This window comes from Ptychodera flava, chromosome 12, assembly GCF_041260155.1.
Source record: "Ptychodera flava strain L36383 chromosome 12, AS_Pfla_20210202, whole genome shotgun sequence".
NCBI classification, from domain to species: domain Eukaryota; kingdom Metazoa; phylum Hemichordata; class Enteropneusta; family Ptychoderidae; genus Ptychodera; species Ptychodera flava.
The window spans coordinates 30,953,403-30,977,236 of record NC_091939.1 but is presented as its reverse complement, the minus strand read 5'-3'; the positions used below and the strand labels follow the sequence as shown (position 1 = coordinate 30,977,236).

At 36.3% G+C, this 23,834-nt stretch overlaps 1 protein-coding gene across 2 annotated transcripts in view; it reads left to right on the top strand.

The window, feature by feature from the left end:
* Window positions 1-23,834, top strand: part of LOC139145619 (copper-transporting ATPase 2-like) — a 34,368-nt gene that overhangs the window by 1,219 nt on the left and 9,315 nt on the right. Inside the window, exons 2-17 of one of the 2 annotated variants that reach the window (XM_070716883.1) lie at window positions 6,098-6,290; window positions 6,871-7,390; window positions 9,695-9,772; window positions 11,510-11,734; window positions 13,062-13,225; window positions 14,471-14,712; window positions 15,444-15,594; window positions 16,395-16,628; window positions 17,564-17,813; window positions 18,432-18,556; window positions 19,024-19,167; window positions 19,464-19,520; window positions 19,907-20,101; window positions 20,443-20,625; window positions 21,854-22,163; window positions 22,708-22,866. In XM_070716883.1, coding sequence (XP_070572984.1) covers window positions 6,111-6,290; window positions 6,871-7,390; window positions 9,695-9,772; window positions 11,510-11,734; window positions 13,062-13,225; window positions 14,471-14,712; window positions 15,444-15,594; window positions 16,395-16,628; window positions 17,564-17,813; window positions 18,432-18,556; window positions 19,024-19,167; window positions 19,464-19,520; window positions 19,907-20,101; window positions 20,443-20,625; window positions 21,854-22,163; window positions 22,708-22,866 — 3,217 coding nt within the window. In that variant the 5' untranslated portion in view covers window positions 6,098-6,110. The remainder of the gene's footprint in view (window positions 1-6,097; window positions 6,291-6,870; window positions 7,391-9,694; window positions 9,773-11,509; window positions 11,735-13,061; window positions 13,226-14,470; window positions 14,713-15,443; window positions 15,595-16,394; window positions 16,629-17,563; window positions 17,814-18,431; window positions 18,557-19,023; window positions 19,168-19,463; window positions 19,521-19,906; window positions 20,102-20,442; window positions 20,626-21,853; window positions 22,164-22,707; window positions 22,867-23,834) is intronic. The other variant, XM_070716884.1, reaches the window with a different exon arrangement.

Genomic DNA, 23,834 nt, shown 5'->3' with positions numbered 1-23,834 from the left:
AGATTTAAAAACCCAAACTTTTCTAATGAAGTAATCAGGGATATTTGCATTTCTAAAAATGAATAGTTTCAACACAGTCCCTCAATAAATTAGCGTACATATATACTTCAATATGTCACCTGTCATGTGATCAAGTTGCTTGATACTTCATCTCTGCTTTGGACACAATTTCCAATCACCTGACTTGATATTTGAGTTGCTGACCTTAAAACTATAAAAGCCAAGGAAATAAGCACAACAAGGGTTGGTAGAGTACAGTGTCCTTGAATTGTGGTGGTCTAAGGAAAAAAATCCACATTACTCCAAGATCACCTGACCACGGTATGTCAGCTGATGTAGTCACCTGATACGTTAGCGGAGACTGTTGGTACCAGCCAATAAATCCTTTTGTTATGTTAAATATAGTAATTGCCACCTTTGCATAGGAATATAACAGACAAACTTTATTACAAAATAGCTGATTTTCTAATTTTCTGAGGGATTTAGTACAATTTGTATATGTATTTCTTCCAGATCAAAATTTCACCAAATTACACTTTCACACTTTCATATAACAGATTTTATTAAGCTGTTTAACAAATCAGTGAATTTTCAGTAAAAGTGAATAATTCATGTTATATATGTGTCATGTGATCAAGTACTTTGAGTTGTTTGTACACGTGTCACATTATCAGGTCACCTGACTTTTGTGTCTTGATTTCTGACCATAAAAGGTAAGGAATGGGCTTCAGGGGAAAAACTCACCCACTCGGTATGTCAGCTGATATGGTCACCTGATCAATGAACCTGTACCAGCTAATAAAATTTGCTAGCGGTGCAGAGTATCAAAATACACCAGTCACATGACACGTGTTACTATACAGCGTGAATTTCCGATGAAATAATATAATCACTTGTCATCTTTTTATTTCATTTTGTTGATTTCATAAGGATTTAATGTGTCAGTTTTTGTGCAAAACTGAAACTAATGAATTTCCAGTCTCGGTGAATAATTCACGATTTATGGCATGAAGCGTTTGTTTTTCTCGAGGGTCTATGGTTTGTAAGTCTTTTGATATTGTTCTGTATGCAGCACACTGTCAGGTCACCTGACTTAGTGTATCAATTGCTTACCATAAAAGGCATGGAATGCATGCACTGCAGGGGGTGACAGAATGCAGTGTCCTTGAATTGAGTAGGCTTTGGAAAACTACAGCTCTTCAATCATCTGACACGTCAGCTGATGTGGTCACCTGATCAAGTGATGGTGACTGTTGGTACCAGCCAATAAAATGTGTTCGCCGTATTACCAGTGCGTGTAAATATCATAAATACCACATAGGAATCGTACTGCAGTCAAACTCCCTTGCAAACATGTTTTGATGTTGGCGATGTATGTCAATTGAAATATCTGCATATCAGCAAATTTTTTTGCAGAGTTTTAGACCATACAACAGCATGGAGAACATTTAACTTGCTTCATATAAAAAATACAGCTGTACTTTTGCTCACTCATAAAGCGAAAGCGTAAAAAGTGAAACAGTTGTTTATCAAGTGATATGATCACCCAAATTTACATACAACAATTGACTTTAACAGTGTGCCCTCTAAGGCTATTTGGTGCACCATGACTTATGAATTTTCTCTGTGATGCAATAAAATTTCAGTTGAATAGGAAATTATACATTATGACTCAAGAAAATTTCATAAATTTTTCCCTTGACTCAAAAGTTTCCTGAAATTTGTTTGTTAGAGAGCACACTGATTATTAAGAATACTTGGTATTACCAGTCAAAAAAGTGTGTCTTCGAATTTGACACTCTACAAACATACTTTTTTATGCTGACATTTTCAGTTGTATTCTGAAGTTACTTTCCAAAGGATATATTGTCTGTTTGATTCTGTCGGCACAAGTTTCTTTCTTTTTTAATCAAAGACAGCAACGTTTCAATAACATTAAAAACTTTTTCATCTTGGTTGCAGCAAAAAACAAATAAATTTATCATAGATGCTTTGCACGGTTCACTGAAATATGACTACCGGTATATTGATCTGAGAACCTTCAAGAATATATTATTTTCCAATTATTTCATGATATGAGTGTAAGAACTTGTAACACTGATCAGTTCCAGTCAATACCGGTTCCTGAGATACTGGTACATGTCCTAGACCTTTTGGGTTTTTTATTTTGTCTAAAAAGTTAGATTGCTTTGTGGCATTGTACATATATCTGAAAATATTTTCTCATTTTAAAATTATCAAGATAAGAATCCATGAAACTGACCCAGAATATCAATAATGTCATTTTGTTGCTGTTTTTGAGGAAGCTGTCAAAAATTACACAGCATCATATACATATAAATTATAATGCAGTCATTCACCATATTCACTCCTCATCAAAAGCACATACTTATCTGGAAAATTTACTTTCATTACGATGGAAATTGTATTTATTGGTATTTAAAAGATCACATTACAGATGGTTTGCAAATCCCTGCTTGCTTGTAAATCATAATGTAGAAATGTCATTATAGTGTCGCCGGCAGCTGGTGAGAATTCAGTCCCACACGCTACGGTTACGTACGTGAATTCACGTACAGATACTGATGCACAATAGAGAGTGAAGTTTAATATCCTGTGGAATCAATGCCTGCGTGTGTGATATTGTGAGCACAGCATATGACTTCAGACAAGAATTCAACAAAATTATATATGCATTCTACACACATATTATGAACATATATGCATTTTATATTTCACTCCGTACTTGTAGTGGGTATTTTTTTTAGTAAATGGCAGTATATCAGCAAGTATTAGTATATGATATACACAGAAAAATTATAAAATTTGGGTTTTCTAATATTTTTTGTTATTGTACAACTGTAAATACATTTTAGGAAAAAAGTTGGCCCACTTACAACATACATGTACCTTCTTCGGACACCACATTAATTTTCAGTAACTGAATTTTTTAATCAGAAATGCTGAGTTTACATGTACGTGCACGCAGTGCTGCACTATATCATAATGATCATAACAGACAGGGATTCAAATTAGACTTGAGCACAGATTAATTGGTAATATTGTGTCCTTTTTTGAACCCAGACAATAAAAGACATGATTTACTCTTCTCTGTAAGACAAGGTAGAGCATGCACGTTTTTTTTTAGCAGAGTACAATTTTTTTTACCCCTTGATTGAAATAGAATGTCCCTAACACACAAAGTAGGAGAAAGGAAAGTGTTTCCTCTCTTCATTGCAAAATGTTCCTCAGATGTTCTCTGGTCAGAGTAATTGTGATGGATGTCTCCCATGCAAATAGTTGACATGCTGAGCCAGTCAAACAGCTGGATCTAATCAGAATCCCGCTGAGCCGTCTTCTCTTAATAGAAATCTCAGTAAATACTGATAGATGCGAGCAGTGCATATTAAAAGTAAAAACCTCAAAGCTGAAAGCACGCCATTTTGAGTCCTTGAACTTCATGTGCTTCCATCATATCCAAATTTTTGTTGTATATGCTTTCTCATCTTTTGTAAAAACATATCGATGTAAATAAAATGAATGCAATAGCGATCTCATGCATTTACTCAGAGTTTTTTTAATTCTCTTGTCCACTAAACCCCATTAACAAACTGTACACGCATTTGGAAACTCAAAAAGACAAAAAATGTGTAAACTTACGTAAAATACGGTGAAAGGTTGAACAAATTACTTTCAAGGAGCCAATATAAGTTGCTTAGAGTAAGGTAAAATGCACCTTAAGGACAGTTATTTGGACTCACAAACTTTCACAATATTCTTTTGGCCTACTACTTGTAGGAGCTCATTTTCAAGTTTATGGAATAAAATCAATTTTTCACCGGCTTATTTTGTGTTTTTTAGGGGTAGGGGCACAAACTACGTTAATACATCATTATCAACTGTCAATAGATTGTATATGATTATCCTTTGAAAAAAGTTAATTTTTCTGCAATGTTTGATTTTTCTATAATGAAAACCTCTCCGAAGAAAAACAAAATTCAAAATAGTTATATTCTTAATAGCACCTTCACCTGCATACCTATCTTAAGCTAAAACTTAATGATTAAATTTTTCTAACAAAAAACGGATTAAAATCCTTGCTTTCCTGCACGCTGTTTGTGGAATGCTATTATATTCGTAACTATATGATTTATGAGATTTGGTAATTACATTTATTGGAGAACACAATTTTTTTTCTGTCAGGGGTACATTTTGTGTATATCCTGTTTGCGATGCTTCTTGGACATGGAGAGAGCTCGTAGTTTCATTAAATATTCATCAATTGGTATTCCGTATGCATTTTGTGTACATTTTGTGTACATTTTGTGTATATCCTGTTTGCGATGCTTCTTGGACATGGAGAGTGCTCATAGTTTCATTAAATATTCATCAATTGGTATTCCGTATGCGTAGGGCAGTAAGTAAGTCATTAGTGTGCCTTGCAGCCGAGGCATTGAGAGGCTTCTATAGGGCAGTGTGCGAGGAGGGATCACTCTAGATTCATTGAAAGTCTCCAATTGATACCTGAACTTTCCCTGCTGAAAATACTGACGCTGAGTCGCCAAAATACGCAAGAGCGATGCCAATGTACACGAGGCACTGCGCTTTTCGCGAGGAGGATGGCGTAACGATCAGGTACCTCATTCAGTGTCTTTTTTTTTCAGCCTATAGGTCATGATTTTATTGAGTATACGTTGCCAACTCAGGACTACGAATCAAACATGTTGGAAATTTAGCATATGAGCAATGATGACAGATATTTCGAATGCGTCCTTGCATACCTGTGTATATGTATGCATATTTATTTTCGAGAGAGTTTATTTTCTTTTGAATTCCGAAACTTTCAATGTCACTCAATACTGACTTGCTTGGACATACATGTAAAAACGCCAAAATACATCATATATGGTGGACTACGAGTATATGAAAACTTTGATTGGATTATTGAAATTTATTTACACATCAAATTATCCTTACAAGTCAATTTAAAATACAAGGCATCAGCAAAAATGACATATACGTACTGGTGAATGAAGTTTGTGGTTATGAAATAACAAAGTGAATATTTTACACCGTAGGTAATTTTTTAGATCGCGTTTCAGAACTGTGAACTCCATCATTTACATACTGTACACAGTGTTCAGTGTGTTGTCAAAGAAAATTTCGTGTTCCTGCACACTTCCTTCTCTGTTTTAAAAATTTTGATTAAATTTTGTTTTGTGTACAGTACTATATATGTCCTATAAATTTTTGTTGAAAAATCGTGCAGAATTTGAGGGCAATATGAAAAGTTCAGTGTCATGTGAAATAAATTTCAGGAAAAAAAATGAAATGCTGTCAGGGATAAAGGAATTCGCCATAAAAATAGTCATTATATGAGTTACCATGCATGGTCAATGATCAAAGAGGAATGTATGTTGATTAACTTGAAGGCCTTACTAATTACATTTATGATGAGCCAGGAGATAGTTATAAGCTATCGTGAGATTAATTTTCAAATTATTTCATCTGACCTGAATGTTGCACAGAGAAAGACGGAGTCGAAATTAATGTTTGATTATGAATCCTATTTGATTTCACATGACAGATCTGTAGAGAATAAAATGTTTCTCCAATTTTTTTTGCACGTTGTAATGGTTGGGTTTCCACAGACTGTAGTTGGTTGGAGTCGATGCACATATTGTTCACTGCTGGCTTTTGTAATTGTCCAAAAATTTAGTTTTGTGAAAGTGTTTTTCATCTACACGCCCTTCGCCGATTTTTAAAGTTTGCAAGTTTCAGAAATGTTACCTGCATATAAAATTAACAAAAAAAAAAAATGTGATTCTAGAATTTTACAAGTACAATTATTAAACCAAGATCTAACCTATAAGCCCTGTGTTGTGATTTTATGCGATCAATTTTAAGTCTAACAATGTAACAATCTTAAGAAAAGCATTTTCTCACACAAGAGTTACTTTATTTTGACAGTCATATTTATCATAATGTCTGCCACTTACAAAATTTCAATTCAATAAATACATACACTGCACATAAGAATTTCTAAAAGCATTAGAACCATATCTTTTAAAACTGCTATTTTTGATTTTTTTTCCAGGAGGGATTTCAAAATGTTTCCTCAGTTGCTGTCGTACCGTCAGAAGGACTTGATGAACACGTCTCACCTTGACAGGGTAGTGGCCATCAGGGTCTGGGGAATGAAATGTGAGCTGTGTGCCGATACCATTAAGAAGGCACTTTCAGAACAGCTGGGAGTAAAGAGTATTTCTGTGTCGCTTCCCGACAGCCAGGTAAAGCTAGAAACTATTTTGTTGCTTTTTTTGAAGACCACATAGTTAATTTAGACAAAAATTTTCACCATTTTTATGATATTCAGCCCCATTTTCCTGTAAAGAAGCATGACTTAGAAAAAAAAAATGAATTTGCTGAAATTATAATCGGTGTTGATCAGTGCGATGAATTGTAATACTCATGCCATTACAGTGTGTCAATGATCACCAGTTTTAATATCCTGTATTTTTCAGAACATATGATGCTCCTATCTGTGAACACACAATCTTGGTGTTTTTGCCAGACAGTCACTGCATAATCACCTGTGTGTTTGTCCTTGATGTATAACAATTTTCCTATTAATAGAAGATCATTTTTAATGATCTGTCTGTCACCTGCTGTTAGGCTGGTGCAAGAACAATTATCTGAAGGTGTACTGATATTGGAATTACGAACCTGATGCATTGTATTGCACACTGCAGGCATACATGTACACTGTACATGTATGTGTATAAATTTACACACAGAAAATCTAACAAAAAAGTTTATTACTCATAGCTTTGTCATGACCTGTTGATTTCTCCTTGTGTCTGAACACAGATACAGGTCACCTACAGAGCCGACTACACGACGGCAGAAGTCATCAAAGACGCGATCAGTGGCGTGGGTTACGACACGTCAGTTTTGGAAGATAAATTGACTTCCAATGCGCCCAACACTGAACAACTGGAAAACCTGAATATCCCACTGTTGGCATCGGTGGAAGATCTCTCAGCCTCTGAGCTTGTCTCGCCGAGGTCGTCCCACCTGTTTTCATCAAATCGCAACTCGGTGATACAGGGACTGTTGAGCAAAGGCATCACACCCGAGCAGTTGGAGAGCGCCCTCGCACACATCAATCAAGTACCGACGGAGACCGTGAACATTGACATCGAAGGCATGACGTGCAAGTCCTGCACCAGCGCCGTGCACGGACAGCTGGTCAAAAGAGTCGGTATAAAGACAGTCAGTGTATCTCTCGAGAAGAAAAGAGCCAAGGTTCACTATTTCCCAGAGAAAATCACACCGGCAGAAATGGTTGATATCATCGAAGATATGGGATATGAAGCTAAAATTAATGGTAAGTACTATAACAGCCTCCCGTTAATTTGTGAGGATGTCTTTCAGTTGCAATATGGAATCCACTCCAAAAAGACTTTTCAAACTCTTTGAACAGAATGGGGATAACATTTACTATACTTTCCTGATAGTATAATATATCAAGTCAGATTTCCTGAGCTGCATACTTACAGAAATAGTCAGCAGAGATTTTGTCAATATGTATGTTGATATATAATCATATACATGCACAGAGCAAAGCAAAGGTATACATATTCATACATGCACAAATTAGGGTTCAGAGAGAAATGATGCACACACACAGATTACAGATTACAGATTACTAGTAATACCGGTAGTAGTATACTTATAGCACGTTCATGTACATGTACATGTGACTTACAATGGTTTGCATTGAATCATTGAGGGACCTATATACACCACTGTATTAATTGAGGAGTACGTTGCCTACACTGTCAGCCGTCTAATCAGTAATATCAGTCAAAAACAAAGAAATCAAGTCTGCAAAAGTTGAAACATTGTCCAGAAGGAGGCCATACAACGTCAAAACAACACCACACATCCTGTTAACGCCCATAGAGTGCATCATTTTCAAGTTTTTTGTGATGATCTGGTGTTTTTGTTTTGACTACATCTGAGTTTCCTTCCAGACAATGTTTAAACTTTCGCATAGTTAATTTCTTTGTGATCCACTGATATTACCCCTTGACGATAGTTACACCTGACAGTGTTGGCAACTCCTCAATTTAGTATGTGTATCCTCATACAGTGTATTACCAATCGTCCAATGCAAACCGCAAACCACTGTAGAGGGCAGAAAGAGTATGGTATGTGTACGTTGTGGCTTGGGTTAGCTAATATACTTACACTGCATACTTCGACTATACAGCAGAATATATAAGTTCAGAGCAAAGCTAAGGGTGTATAATACACACAGGGCATAGGAAATTAAATTCCACACACTGGCTGAAATCAAAGATGCCTGTAATTATACACTATGTGTAGACTAAGTCTACGACAGACACTAACAGATGAAATCCACATAGCATCATGTACATCACTGTTCTGTGTATAGAGGACACATAATTGGCATTGTATCTACATGTATAGTGGTGCCAGGAAATGGTTGGTCAAGTCCCAGTACTGAATGACAATAAATTGCAGTCTGTGATGTCTGTATTTTTGTCTGAGAATAGTACATTGACTTATCGCTTAATAGCAAACTTCATCAAAGTACATTGCCACATCCAAGGTTACACAGATTTTTTTTCCATGCTGGATTACTCCTTGCTTAAACTCATCTGAATAACAATTATTTCCAAGGAAACAAATCTGCACAAAAAAAATCTGCTTATGTAAACTTGCTTCAGTGATTCTTTGTAGCTCCAGAGTTGTGTTGAATCTAAATTGATAACTCAATATGTCTGTGATTATATTAATCTTTCCCCGTCTGAAAGTGCGAGACAGTCCAAAAGCATACCGCAATTGAAGTATACTCCAAAAAAACACAGCCCCACCCCATCCCTAACTCCACCCCCGGACCTACTCACTATATAATGCTTTTGGTTCAATCAAGCTGTTTTCCATGGTGAAGTTGGGCCTGAATATTAGGAAACGGAAATGGAATTGAAATTGACTTGACTCTGCCTGATCATTGGATTATGTCATCAGATTTTCTTTCCATCTCATTCATTGTGCCGTCGAAAATTCAAAAATTTTAAAAATTTCAATTTAAAAACATTGGAAATGCCAAAAAACAACACTTTTAGACAAAGAACAATTCTGAACATCATGCATAATCTATAGACAGAAGTACTCCTACCCAACATACTTTTATACATGAATCTCCTACAATATTGCTACATTGTATAGTGTGGTTCAGAAAGCCATATAAAATATTTACAACATAATATCTTCCTCTAACTGTATACAAGTACTTTTCGTACATGTAGCATACGGTGACCAGACACTTACACATCTTGACAGAAAGATACAACTGTCCTTCAGGATATTTATTCATCATGTATAGGTGATCTTATATTTGTAATATAGACCTGAATTCTTTGCGTGCAAAAATTGTATACTCCTTGAGAAATCTGCAAGGACGTCAAGTTTTAGTATTGTATGGTCACAGTTATACGTCTATTAAGTGGTGGAGGGGCTTTGGTGAAGTTCACATTCAGTATGGCTCGCATTGACCAATAAGTTCTATTTGAACAACTTTACAAGCTAACATTTCTTTTTTTGCCTCTTCTGCCACTAACTATTTAAATATTATGCATTTCTTTAACGCTTCCGTCTCCAGTGGAGAGTGAAAGCCCTATAACAACCTACGACAACACGGAAGATATGCAAAGGATAGCGTTGTTGTCAGATTATGATGGTAACTTGGTGTTTGTTTTATGCACTGAACTCATATCACCGTGTTAATTTCTTCATCGTCACATTGTCTGTAATTATGCACTCGTTAATGGTTGTCTGGATAATGAGTATGCACATACCGTAATGTTTGTAAGATACATTGTTTTCAGTACCATCTCAAGGCAATATAGTGTCTATTTGAGTGCGAGTATAATGTATACACTTGGTTCAAGTCTACAAGTCAATTATTTACATTGCTAGTAGTAGTACTTTCTATGCTGTGTGCGAAATTATTTGGGTGGTGTCAATACAGCAAAATGATCTCAGTGCCCCATCATATTTGCCTCAACAACATAGACACAACCCTTCATACTCTGACAGTTTCACAGAAAGTCATGTGCAAAGAACGCTTAGATACCAAAAGTTGTTGAAGTATATGTTAGAAAATCCGACGACTTTAACCAAGTCTTAAGGTAGTGTACAATGCTAACAAAGGTATTTCATTTGGTATGTGCATGTTCTGTATATTTATTTTGGTATATTTTTTTAAGTTCTAATGATAGCATGTGCATTGCAACTTTCATTTCGGTCAGACTTCTCTGAGTACCATTTGTACTGTGCAAGCATGGGGCATGGAGGCAATCAACCAGACATGTATTGCTCAGTTAAGGTAGAATGCGCCTCGAAAGTGAAAGACTTCAACTTTTGCTCAAACTTTCCTTTTCAACCATTTCAAAATCAAGAATAAAAATTGGGGGGGGGGGGGTCATCATGCAAATTTTGGTACTAGAGAAACAAATTATTCACAGATTTACCGTTTTTTTAAATTCAAAATGGCCGCCATCCCTGTGTTAAATCTACAGAGAAAAACAAAATTTTAAATTTTCGAAAATTTAAGATGGTGAACATTTTTCTTTCACCAAGAGCTTTAAAATGAGCCCCCACAAGTGGTAGATCAGAACAGAATTGTGAAAGTTTGAGCTGTCCCGAGGCACATTCTACCTAAAATAATGAAGATTACAGGGTCCATTGTTCTACAGTCATGTGAACAGTAGTCAATGAAAAAGTGCTATTTTGTGTATGGAATGTCAACTCATATACATACAACATAATGACACAAATTAGAATCTTTGAGAATGTTGCTTTTTAAGTGAAAAATAATAAAATCAAATGAGCCCCTGGTTGAATTTGCGTCAATTTTTCTTCCATAAAAGAATGATTGACCCTATGATCTTTCTAAAAGTGTAGATTTGTGTATAGTTAGCTTCAACAGCGTACATGATGAGTGATAGTACCTGAAAGTGGACAAATTCTTTTCATTCTTTGATCTCCAGATTCATTTTCTGAAATATCTTGTTCTTTTCATGGGCATGTTAATGTCCCTTTTGACAGTAAATTAATCAATGTTAGTTCTTGAAACACTGCCATGGCATAAACACACACTCATCACTGAAATATTTTGTTATTAGGTAAACTATTATTTTCAAATGGTAAACACCAAGTGCAATTCTCACATCATTAAATGGAAAATGGAAACAGTAATTTTCTATTGATTCCATACTTAAACATATACCTCATGATAATGTCTTATTAATTTCATAAAGTCACTACCACGACCTAAATACTCGATTAGAGCTGTTTTTAATCAATTTGGGAACATCAGCACATGGATAAATATGTCATCAGGTGATTCCACAGTGTGTCTGTCATGACCACTCGTGAAAATAAAATTAGTAATTTCATGTGATTTCATCAACAGATTTTAGTGAGAGACACACCAACCACACATCAGCTGGTCATCAACCAGTGCCCAGGGAGCCGTTGGTGAAATTCCGCATCAATACCGACGTGAAAGCAGATCCGGACAACGTTGTCATAGAGATGCCTCTGCTCCCGAAGCTGGAGAAATGCGTGATCGAAATCCAAGGCATGACGTGTGCATCGTGTGTGAATAGCATTGAGTCAACGCTGTCCAAACACAAAGGTAATCTATGGAGACACTGCTATTGTTGGGTTTTTCCATAGTAAATCAAGCTACAGAGACACCATAATGCATTTGTAAACAGGAGGGTCTGATAAGCTCTGTACACACACTCAAGATAAGGCTAAAATTGACAAAGCTACCATCTTAGAACATCATTATGGTTATTTTTATTTCGTGTAAGAAAGTAAAATGTTCTTCCACATACTACAACATCCTGTCTAGAATGCAAATTTCTCACAGATATCCTGAAATTTCACATCCAAGTACACGCATCACAGTAACATACGTTCAGGTATAGTGACACTTAACTCCTGACAGCCAAACTTATGCTGTAACAAGTCAAGATTAATGCACATACTGTATGTGCACATAACTCTGGACACAAACTGAAAGGGTATCTGGTGTTGGGGGAGGACACTCGTCATGTGCTCTGTCTCTAATCTAAACTCCCAAGGTTCATGTACATGTAACTTGCAATTAATGTATAAAGCTGTATCAACTGATTTTCACCGTTTCCATAAAAGTAAATCCCATTTCACAGAAAATGAAAAATAAAATGATCAACATTTTGCAAAAAAACATGATTTTCGATTTGAAGGAAATGAGACAGTCATTAAGCATGTAGACAATACTTAAATAAACATACATGTAATATCACTCAGACAAAATACTGCAACCATTACTTGATTTTTCTTGTTCACTGATCTGCATTTCATCAGTGAAAGTCTATTTTTGCATTTTCTCAAGGAAATAAATTATCCCAATTATCTGTGTTCCTTTTGAGAAAGATGTGAATTCAACAGTTGAATATTTAACCACCTGTTGAATGTTACCATGCAAATGAGAGTGTAAACAGTTATTCATGATATTCAAATGAGGCAGAGTGTGACTCTCCTGCTGCTGTGCAGTGTGCTCGGAAGATTATATCCAATTTGTCGATTGTCAATATTCACAACAACTTAGGGAGTCTATTTGTATTATTCAATGACAACAATAAGATTCAACCAAGCCAGTTGGATAACAGCTGCACATCAGCCCTGAATCTGACCTGATATTATCATGAACATATATGTTCACAATATTCTCATTGGGTAGACTTTACAGATATTTATATATATTTTGTGGTACACCTGGCTATCAGCCAGCAGAAATTGAACACTAGCCTTTCTACCATAAGACATACTGATGCATATCTTTTGCATATATATGCAACCATATGCAAACAGCTGATAAATTTCTTAGGGACTATTTGTGGCATTCAGTGGTGACAAATTGGAGGTCAATTTCAGTTTACTGATGCCATCTTCTGTTCATTTTGAATTGGCAGGAATTGAGTCAGTACTAGTTGCGCTGATGGCCGGCAAGGCAGAAATCAAATATGACGCACAGTTGCTGTCTCCCAACCAGATAGCACAGCTCATCGATGACATGGGTTTCGAGGCCTCTGTGAGAGAAGAAGATGATGGTAACACCGGCACATTGGAATTAATTGTGAGTTTCTTTGCATCAATATGACTGGCATATGTAGATTCATTGGCCAAGTTCAAGCAAGCGAAGGGACAGTACTACCATGATTTGATAAATTTTCTCAAATACAGTATCTCATATTATGACAAACATTACATTGTGATGGTGTTGTATCTTGAAGTTACTTAATATTTTGGGGACGACTGAAGATTATTGGACACACCCTTGGTTTCAAACTAAAATGGATGTTCCTAGGGGGCTCTAAATAATAAGTGATGGTATGAGTGGACTCCCTAAGGTTATTAACAATACAAACAATGTCAGTGCTAGGAATGAAAGTGCTGTAATTTTTTCCACCAAAGTTTTAGTGCAACATTTTACCAATTTTCATTAATTTTTCTGAAATTTTGTTGATAATTTTGAACCATATTGACATCACTTTTCATTTGCAACATTTTTTGATCAAAAATTTGGAAAAAATCTGAAGAAAAATTGTCTGAGCTGCAAAAAATATTGTCTGAGTTATAGAATTAGAATTAGAATTAGAAATTAGAATAACTTTATGTCCAAAAATTGGAAAATCGCCTTTCTATCACTCGCAGTAAAATAAACACAATAAAATGAAATACAAAGAGTTAAATGGCACACATAGAAACACAAGACACTGCTGATCAACAGCACATGAAAGTAATTTGAAAAAAGTGGTTAAAACTACAAATTGAGTTCAACTCATTCTGTGTTGTTTAAAATAGATATTGCTGACGGAATGAAAGAATGTTGTAAAAATTTCTCCTAGCTCTAGGCACTCGATATCTGCGCCCAGACGGAAGTTTCTGAAACAATCTGTAAAGTGGATGTGTGCTATCATTAAGAATTGAATGTGTTTTTCTGTTCATGGAATTGTGATATAAAACTGATAAGGGAATTTGCTGTGTTCAATAACTTTGCTTGCCGTATTGATTATACTACTAACTTTAAGCTTATTTCTTATAGTGAGATTTCCATACCATGTTACGATGTTAAAGCTTATCACACTTTCTATTAGACTCCTATAACTCGTTCAAGTATACATTGACTGACATTGAAGCTTTTAAGCTTCCTTAGCAGAAATAGTCTTCGCTGTGATTTTTTGTAAATAATATCGATGTTTTCCTGGAAACAGAGTTTGTTGTCAATGCCGGTATATTCTATAGAGGCAACAAAAATTGACCTTTAAGTTGGCATTCAAGGAGTAAACAGGATTGTTCTGTTGTTTTGTTTTGTTTTCAGATTCTAGGCATGTCTTGTGTATCGTGTGTAAATGCCATTGAGTCACAGGTCATGAGCAAGCCTGGTGTTTACTATGCGTCTGTTGCCTTGTCAACCAGCAAGGGAAGTTTCCGTTATAATCCGGCGGAAATTGGTCCCAGGGATATCATGAAAACGATAGAAGATGCTGGATTTGACGTTGAGCTGCAGAGTAGGGACACCAAAGCTGCCGGAGCTCTGCAACACCAGAAAACCATCAGAAAGTGAGACTGTTATCAGTATATGTTTTTACAGAATAGCAAATCATAATTGTTTTCTGTCTTTGTTTGAAAGCATTGGTTTGCTGCTTGAATTGAGATGAAGAACAGTAAATATGAGCCAAGAAGTTAACAAGAAGAAGTCCATTTTGATTTTGGGAACAACAGCATTTACAAGACTGAATATACATCTGTTTCCATTGCAACCAAGGAAGCTTCTGTTATAATCCGCAGTAAACTGATATGATTAAAACAAAAGAAAACAATTTTCAGCATAGACAGTGACTATATTCCATTTTAAAACTGGCTAGCTAAGTATGCATTCCCCTGTCATCATGTCAGGAAAAGGTCGTCTGAAATGACTTTGAATGGCTTATTGCATTGGGCAAAATTCAATCAAAAGTGATATTTCTGTTGAAGACATACATGTACTGAATATTTCTAAGTGATTGTTGTACTCATGACTGCTTCTTTTTCAAATGTGAAGTTTTTTGACACCTGCAGTGTAGAGAAATTAGCAGACACGACCTTGTCACTTTTTTCATGACTAAGTGTTGTCAGTTTTGCCTGTGTTTGAGGATCTTTGCTCACTGACACGAATTGTGTGTATGATAAGTTCCACATTAACTATCATATCACATGTGAACAGTTTCATGTTGAATAAGGTATAGGTGGAGATGCTGTTGAAGATTTTGATAAGACAAAACTAACAAAAGATTTTCTCCTTTCTGTCACAGGTGGCGCAATTCCTTCCTTCTGTCTCTGGTGTTTGGTATTCCAGTGGTTATCATAATGATGTACTTTATGTTCTCAAAGAATCACATCATGGTCTGTCCTGGTCTTTCCGTTGAAAATTTACTCCTTTTCCTCTGTGCTACACCTGTACAGGTAAGCCATGAAATGGAAGTCTTCAAAGAACATTTTATTTATCAACACAAATTTTGGACCATAGGATATCCAGGAAAAATGCATAAAAAATGGAAAAGAAATTAAACTGAATATGCAAAAGCTAAGATTTATAAAACATATTTTATAGATTACAGTGGGGATAAAAGTTGTTTACTTACCAGTAGTCAAAGGATCTACTGGTTGGTTTCAAGAATGTGCAAATTTTAACTTTTAACAGTGTCAGAGCAAAACAAGACAGAGATTTAGAGGAGTCGACTTATTTAGGAAAGTTACTGTTTAATTTGAGTTGAGGTTTCTGGATCAACTTTATATCCCAAGAAACTTAATGAATGACTGAATGAATGAATGAATAATGAATGAACTTTTGAAGAATTTGCAAAGTTAAGAAAGGTTGAAACTGCTGAAGCACATCATGTGAATTGAGCTGCTGTTTGTCTTGATAATTAAACTCTTGATATGGGTGACACACATGTATCTAGTTGAAATGAAGCTTAAAGAAGGTAGTTTGAGAAGTAAGTTCATTGCGTATTCATCTAACCACGTTCCCTCCACACATGAGCTAATTTTCAATTAAAGGTGAGTGTACCATTATAAATGTAACTATACATGTACCTTGAGGGAAGTTGATTGAATGTATCTCATCTAAGCATTAAATTTAAAAATCTGTATGCTCCTTTCGATACGCTAGCTTGACCTTTACCCTCATAACTCTTGATGGACAACTCTTCATGTTGTCATGGTTGCCAGTGCTGAATGTACACCTGTTTCCATACCTACAGTTTCTCGGTGGCCGATATTTCTACGTCCAAGCTTACAAGGCTCTGAAGCACCGTACGACCAACATGGACGTCCTTATCATGTTGGCGACGACCATAGCCTACATATATTCCTGTATTGTGGTGATTATAGCCATGGTGCAGCAAGTCGACTACAGTCCCATGACGTTCTTTGATACACCCCCCATGCTGCTGGTCTTCATATCACTGGGCAGATGGTTGGAACACATCGCAAAGGTATGTCAGTGGAAGATCTCTCACTAGATATTTCCAAAAAGTATGTACAGCCGGTGTCTGCGTATTCCCGTCACAGCTTTCATATACTCAGTTAACCTTGAAATAGTGGTAGATTATTAAGTTTTGGAGTTTTCCATTCATTGAATATTCAAAAATAAATGATTGCAGCATGCCTTGAAGGGTCTGAAGCTGTAATTTGATGATTTGTTTTACTATTTCTTTATTTAAATATCAACTACAATTTTGTGTTTTATTCCCCAGAGTATGTTTAGATACACAGTATGTAGCTTCTCAACTCAACATGAAATATGTAAAGACTGTATTTTTCTTGTTGACAAGTGAATTTGGTCAATACTAGAATTCATATGTGGTTTATACCTGTACATGCTGTCTTCACAAGCTAAAAAGTGGATGTTTCAACATGCTTTTAGGAGAAGAAGAAGAGTTTGCAATTGATATCGAGGCCAAAATAATGAAAAAAAAATCAAAAGTTGTGGTTCGTGTCCCTTCAACCACTTTCGGGTATAATCTGCAGTAACAATATCTCTCTATAGTCAGGACACCTCTATGGTACAAATACAAAGTTTTAGCCAGATGCTTGAAATTCAGTTGAATTCAGCATACCATAGGACATGTGTAATTAAATTACAGCACTGACGGTGTCCTTTACATTGTGTATGTCATGTATTGTACATCCCTTGTAATCAACTGAAATATCTGTAGCTTGAGGAACAGACCATTTTGTCTATGTTAATCCGTCTTCTTTGAGTGACAAATCTTACAGTCTGCCACGGTATTAAATGCCGCATGTGAAGTTATAGCAATGTTGATAAAAGGTCATAATAATGAGTAGCATGTAGGCACTGAACCGGTATGGGTGATAAAATATTGCAAGTCTTTAGACTAAGTTTTGACTTTTTTCCCACAATCATCAGTCCAAAACGTCAGATGCTCTGGCCAAGTTGATATCCCTACAAGCCACTGATGCAAGTTTGGTTGTCCTGGGTGAGAACAAAGAGGTCTTGAGTGAGGAAAGAATTGACATTGACCTTGTCCAGAGAGGTGACATATTGAAAGTGGTCCCCGGAGATAAGATCCCAGTGGACGGCAAAGTTGTGGACGGCACGTCTATGGCTGACGAATCACTCATTACAGGGGAATCGATGCCAGTTCTGAAAAAACCAGGTGAGACTTTGTTTCATTTACTGATGTTTATTGCACCGTTTATCTATCTGTCATTACCACAGTCACAGTGGTGTTTATAAATTGTTCCCAGACACTTTGCACCAACACAACCTGGTACCAAAACCTCTTGACTCCAGTAGTCATGTTGCCCCCTAGACCATTCCGTCCCAAACAACGCCACTTTGCCCAAAACTATCGCCAACCGGTAAACCTGAAAATAACCAACCACAAAGTTTTCATAACCTATCTATCTTCGTAAGACTAAAGTCTTGAAAGTGTACACATTTCCAGAAAACGAAATTGTGCAATTCTGCGCACAGTGTACCTGAGTTGTGACAATTAGTAGTTTGTATTTTTTCTTTTTCTACGAATTCTACCATTTATGGTCTCTGTACAGAACTGATTGAATACCATGAATCATATAACATCACATGCACCGTGTCATCTGCAGAGATATATTAAACAAGTACATCTGCCGATTGGGATACCAACAAAGCCTAAAAAATTACTTTTTTTGGTGTAAACTGCTGTTTATCAAAAGAGTTATTGAGATATTGAGTTATTGAAATTATTACCCGCAAAGCAAAGACTTCAACTTTCAATCATTCTATACTCTAGGAGCTGGAGTCATTGGGGGTTCCATTAACCAAAACGGAACATTGTTAGTCGAGGCAACACATGTTGGTTCTGATTCTACGCTTGCGCAGATTGTGAAATTAGTGGAAGACGCACAGACATCAAAGGTGAGTTTAACAATATTTTCATTTGTAATTTATTATTCACAGGCTGGACACAAAGCCAAAAAATAGGCTAAAAGACTCCCCAAAATAGCGCCAAACAGAAAATTGAAAAACAAGTGTTAACAACCCCAAGTTCCATGACGTTTTAGCCTGGCTGGCGCGGTGAGCCTCGCTTTGTAGAAAGATTGTTGCAGACGCATCACCAAATGGTTGAAGATAGAGCTGCATAGTGAACAAGGGGCTGTGAGAGAGTCTAGGATTTTATGCACAGGAAAATAACTGAATCCTTGTTCTCCTCAACTTCGTCCCAAAAGGAAAACTTGGAACAATTAGTTATAGTTCCTCATAGACTATTCGAGAGTCTTCTCAGGAATATGAGTTTGGGATACAGTACGTGTTTTTTACATATCTCCCAATTTGCAGATAGAATTTTGACATTGTAATATCAACTTCCATTTGTCCTATTCCAGGCACCAATTCAGCAAATTGCTGACAAAATCTCAGGGTATTTTGTACCAGGTATCATCATTTTGTCAACCGGAACTCTCGCTGCATGGTTGATTGTAGGGTTTCATGATGTCACGCTGATACCAAGCTATTCCATGGCACATGAGGTGAGTGGCTGACCCCGTGATACAAACCAATGACATATGCACATTATACCCACGACAGAACCAACAGCAATGAGAGACGACTGAAGCCTGTTAATACTCATATCTAATTAAAACCATGGAAGTATGCTGTAATGCTATAATAACTGTGTATAGATTGCTGTAGTCAGTATTTGATTGATGTAGTTGTAGATCAGATGTAGATCCCATGTAGATCCCATGTAGATCGATGTACATTTAGTCTATTGAAAACTTATCATCACTTCTTAATGTCTATGTTTTATTGTCTTCGCACACAGAATGTTTTCTCAAATGACACAAAAGTTAGCGGTGGCAACTCAACAGACATTCCAGAGGTAGGTACTATTCCCAGATTGATTTTAGTCAGCCTACATGCCTTTTTGCTGCCTCTTGCAATGATACAATACTAGCATTAATGTATAAATTTTGCTATTTTCACTTATGGATGAAATCTGCTAAGCTTATGCCAGTGAAGATGTCAAAGAACAATAGATTCTATTTTCCCTTTGTCAAATCAGCGAATTAAAATGCTAGTGAAAATGTTTCATGCATCAAAATAGTGAAATCAAATCCCCATAAAAATTATGACATATTGTTAGTAGTTTGTATGCCCTTTGTCTATATGTTTTGAGGAGTTAAAGTTACCAGTTTTACAAAAAGCAAAATGTTTCAAGATTGTACAGTCTATAACATAAATCTGCTTTTTTTACTTCTCTCTCAGGCTGAACAAAACATTGTTAATGAGACTGAAATAATCCTTCAGTATGCCTTCCGCTGTGCTATTTCTGTGCTGGCCATTGCCTGCCCATGCGCACTTGGGTTGGCCACCCCTACAGCTGTAATGGTTGGAACTGGAGTCGGGGCAAGAAATGGTATTCTGATCAAAGGTGGTGAACCGTTGGAAATGGCACACAAGGTAAGGTTGAACACTTTGGCATTGGTTTAACCGTTGCACCACGATGGTTTGGCCCAAACCCAATGTTAAAAATGGTGATCGTGTAGACCTGTTTACAGGGAATTAGGGGGCGAACAGGGTATATGAGCACTCTAATAGATGAATTTGTTTTGCAGAGTCTAGAAGTAGCAAAATCAGTTCAAATAAATTTGCTTTGTATTTTCAGATGTAAAATAGATGTAAGCATTTCTTGAGATACATCATATAGTCTTCTCAGACAAACCATCATTTCAGAAATTCTTAGCTTATGAAAGTCAAGACGTCTTCTGAACTCAAATTTTTTTCCCGTCTTTATTTCGTAGCTGAAAACAGTGATTTTTGATAAAACTGGAACCATAACACACGGTGTGCCGAAAGTGATGAGGACTGCAATCTTTGTAGAGCCGTCAGTCTGTAATGAAGATGAATTATTGGCCATCGCTGGAACAGCGGAAGCTCACAGTGAACACCCCATTGGTCTTGCCATCACCAGACATGCAAAGGAGGTACGGGGAAAATTAATACCATCAGGAGAAAAATCAACTTTGTATTTGCTTGTGTTATGAAAGTTAATATTGTGAAATTATCTCCTGGTGAAGGTTTTGCAATGACAAACAGTTTATACAATTGACGAACTGATTGAAACCCATAGACTGTAGAGAAAACTAGGGTCTGTGTTGAAACCAATATAATGCACAGTACAATAAATTACCCACAATTCTCTTTGATTTGTATCATCGAAGGTTACTTTTCTAATAACTTTTTCAGTTCTGCATGTAAGCACTAATGTTCAGCATCAGAATAATTGTTAAATAATATCTAGTAAAAGTACGTTTAGATATTTCAGTGAAAGTTTCAAAGTAACTACTAAACAACCATTAAAAGTCACATTCTGTAGGTATTACAAATGCCATACTTTTTAGGCAGCAAGTTATGACGAACTGAAGGGGTCATTCTCTGAGAAAACTTAGCATGCAAAGTTTTTTTTGTCACTTCCATTGGAAAAAATCAATATCCTTATATTTCAAAAAACAGGTGCAACTAGTCTCTGTACTTTTCATCACATCACATTATTCTGTATGGCTGAAGACAAATCAGTGGAAAAATTTTAAAAAATGCTATCTCCTCTTTCAATTATGCATAATTTTCCAAATCATTTAAAATGAGAATTGAGAAGAATGGTGTGCTTGAAAGTACGTTTTGAAAATTTTGACAACTACTCTGTGAATTTGTCTACACATGGGAGACATGGGAGACTTCATTAAGGAATCTCCAAGGATACAAATCATAATGAATTATGGGAAATCTACAGTACTGTGTAATGGTGGAGTACAATTTATGTTAACAGAATAAATTTACAGTGTATTTCAAACTTCTGAAGGATTTAATACTATGATGCAAAGTGTAAAATCAAGTTCTGGCACAAAGAACAAATAACCTTGAAATGTTCATATAGTTACATCAAAACATGACATATTCTCTTCTGTACTTTTTTGGAAAAACAAAGTATCAGACCTGGTTTAACCATAGCCAGTAGTGGGGGCTACTGTCTATGGTTTAACAAAGGACTGCATACAATAACAATCAGTCTTTGCAGAATTCTCCTTACATTCACTCTGGTCCGCTATTCTCAAAGATAAATAAATTTACTGAGTAGAAAAAGTTTTGATACTTTGACGTGATTTTACAATGCCATTGTGACTTGAACTACAAATCTTGTTGAATTCCCCACAGATGCTGTGTACAACTGCCATTGGGAAATGCTCAGATTTCCAGGCAGAGCCGGGATTCGGTCTCCGATGCACCATCAGTCACATTGACAACATGCTGCAGGCCAAGCGGAATGCCATGACCATCATCAGCAGTCTGGATTCCGTATCCGAGGAAACCAAGAATGACACAAAGAACGCAGAGAAAACCGAAAAGGAAAGCAAAGCTGAAGAAGAAGAAGAGGCTGATGGACAGACTAGAGAAAAAATGGATGAAGAGAATGACGACAAAAAGGACAAAGTTCTTGATGATCCTGATGCGATTACACAGGACAGTAAGTTAATTTGACCGGAAGTTTTAGCAGAATCAATTATTGCATATATTGTTTATGTATGGATTCTCCATTCTAATTGGATCAACCTTTGAATGCTGTAATTCTTCCCGCCAAAATTTTAGTGCAACATTTTACCAATATTTATTATTTTTTCTATAATATTTGATAATTTTGGACCACACTGATATCACTTTTCACAGGCTACATTTTGTGATTAAAATTCTTGGAAAAATTTTAAAAAATTGTCAGGATCTGAAAAAAAATGGCTGGGTTATATTTTGTAAGGGAGACAAAAATTAACCTCAGCATTCAAAGGTTAATATGATATCATCCCAGGTCATACTAAATTGCAATATTTCAGAAGTCAGATTAACATGTTGACATAAACTGATGCTTAAACTACATGCTGATGGACCGAAATCTCTAATTCTTTAAAGTTATTTCCTATCGATACAAATAAAAATAAGTATAGCTCACTACCAAAGCTGAATTTTCAATTGTCTAAGTTTTCTCAAGCGGTCATCGTCTTGACTTCCTTGCATAGCAACGGCTGATAGCGATGGAAAGACCAAGGAATATGTTGTACTTATCGGGAATAGAGATTGGATGAAGAAAAATGATCTGGAAGTATCGGATGAAATGAACGACACCATGTCCATTCACGAAGAACGTGGACAAACTGCTGTCTTGGTTGCTATCAATGGTATGCACTGAATTATCTTAATCAGATAATAATTTTTGAATCGAACAGATGTGTTTTCATATTGTGTGACCATCATGTGTATGACTTAAGAAAGACTCAGAGTCCAAATTGTGCAGATATACGGATGAAAAGGCAGTAAAGTCTTGACAAAGTGTAAAGTTAGGCAACTGTAACTCAAAAACGTCTGTGCTAGTATCATATCACCTTGTTCTGAAAGTTATCAGCCATAAGATGATGAGATAACATAATCATATTTGTACGGAATTGCTCTTTGTATAGCAATTGTGAAAATCAAGGTTATCCTTTTGACCGTTCAAGAGCTACTTTTACCGTAGATTTCAAGCAATTGTCAGTAATTGACCAGGTCGATGGCACTAATACGAGTAAACACCTGAAGTTCTTCCCCAATAACATAAAACTTTGTGAAAGTGCAGAAGGTACCCTACCTTATAATCTTTACGGCCCCGATACGGGTTTTGCGGATCGAGGTTGTACGGCGGAAGGGCCCGAGCATGCGAGGGCCCGTACGGCGTACAACCGAGGTCCGCAAATCCCGTATCTGGGCCATAAAGGTTTTATCATATACCTTATTGAACGGTTGTGATATGTTTCAGTATTTATCAATAAAATTTTGTTAAAGTTATGGGCGTAAATTAAAAAAAAAATGAGCCACGCAACTTTGCGGATTAATATGTACGATGTTGTCATTGTTTCTGTTGTGGAACACATCACGAGCTTGTTCTATGTGAACGCCAATGTCACTACAGAATGAGCACAGATGAGTAGTTGATCCTGCTCGTTAAAATACACTTTCTCAGCAAAACATTGAGAGGAGACTATCAAGCACTTGTTTTAAACCAATTTTGATCGGAATAAGATTCGAACTGTCTACAATTAGCTCCAAAACTAAGAGCGAAGCGCATAGAAACGGGTTCGAATCTCGCGCTGACGTGCTTTCGAATGGAATG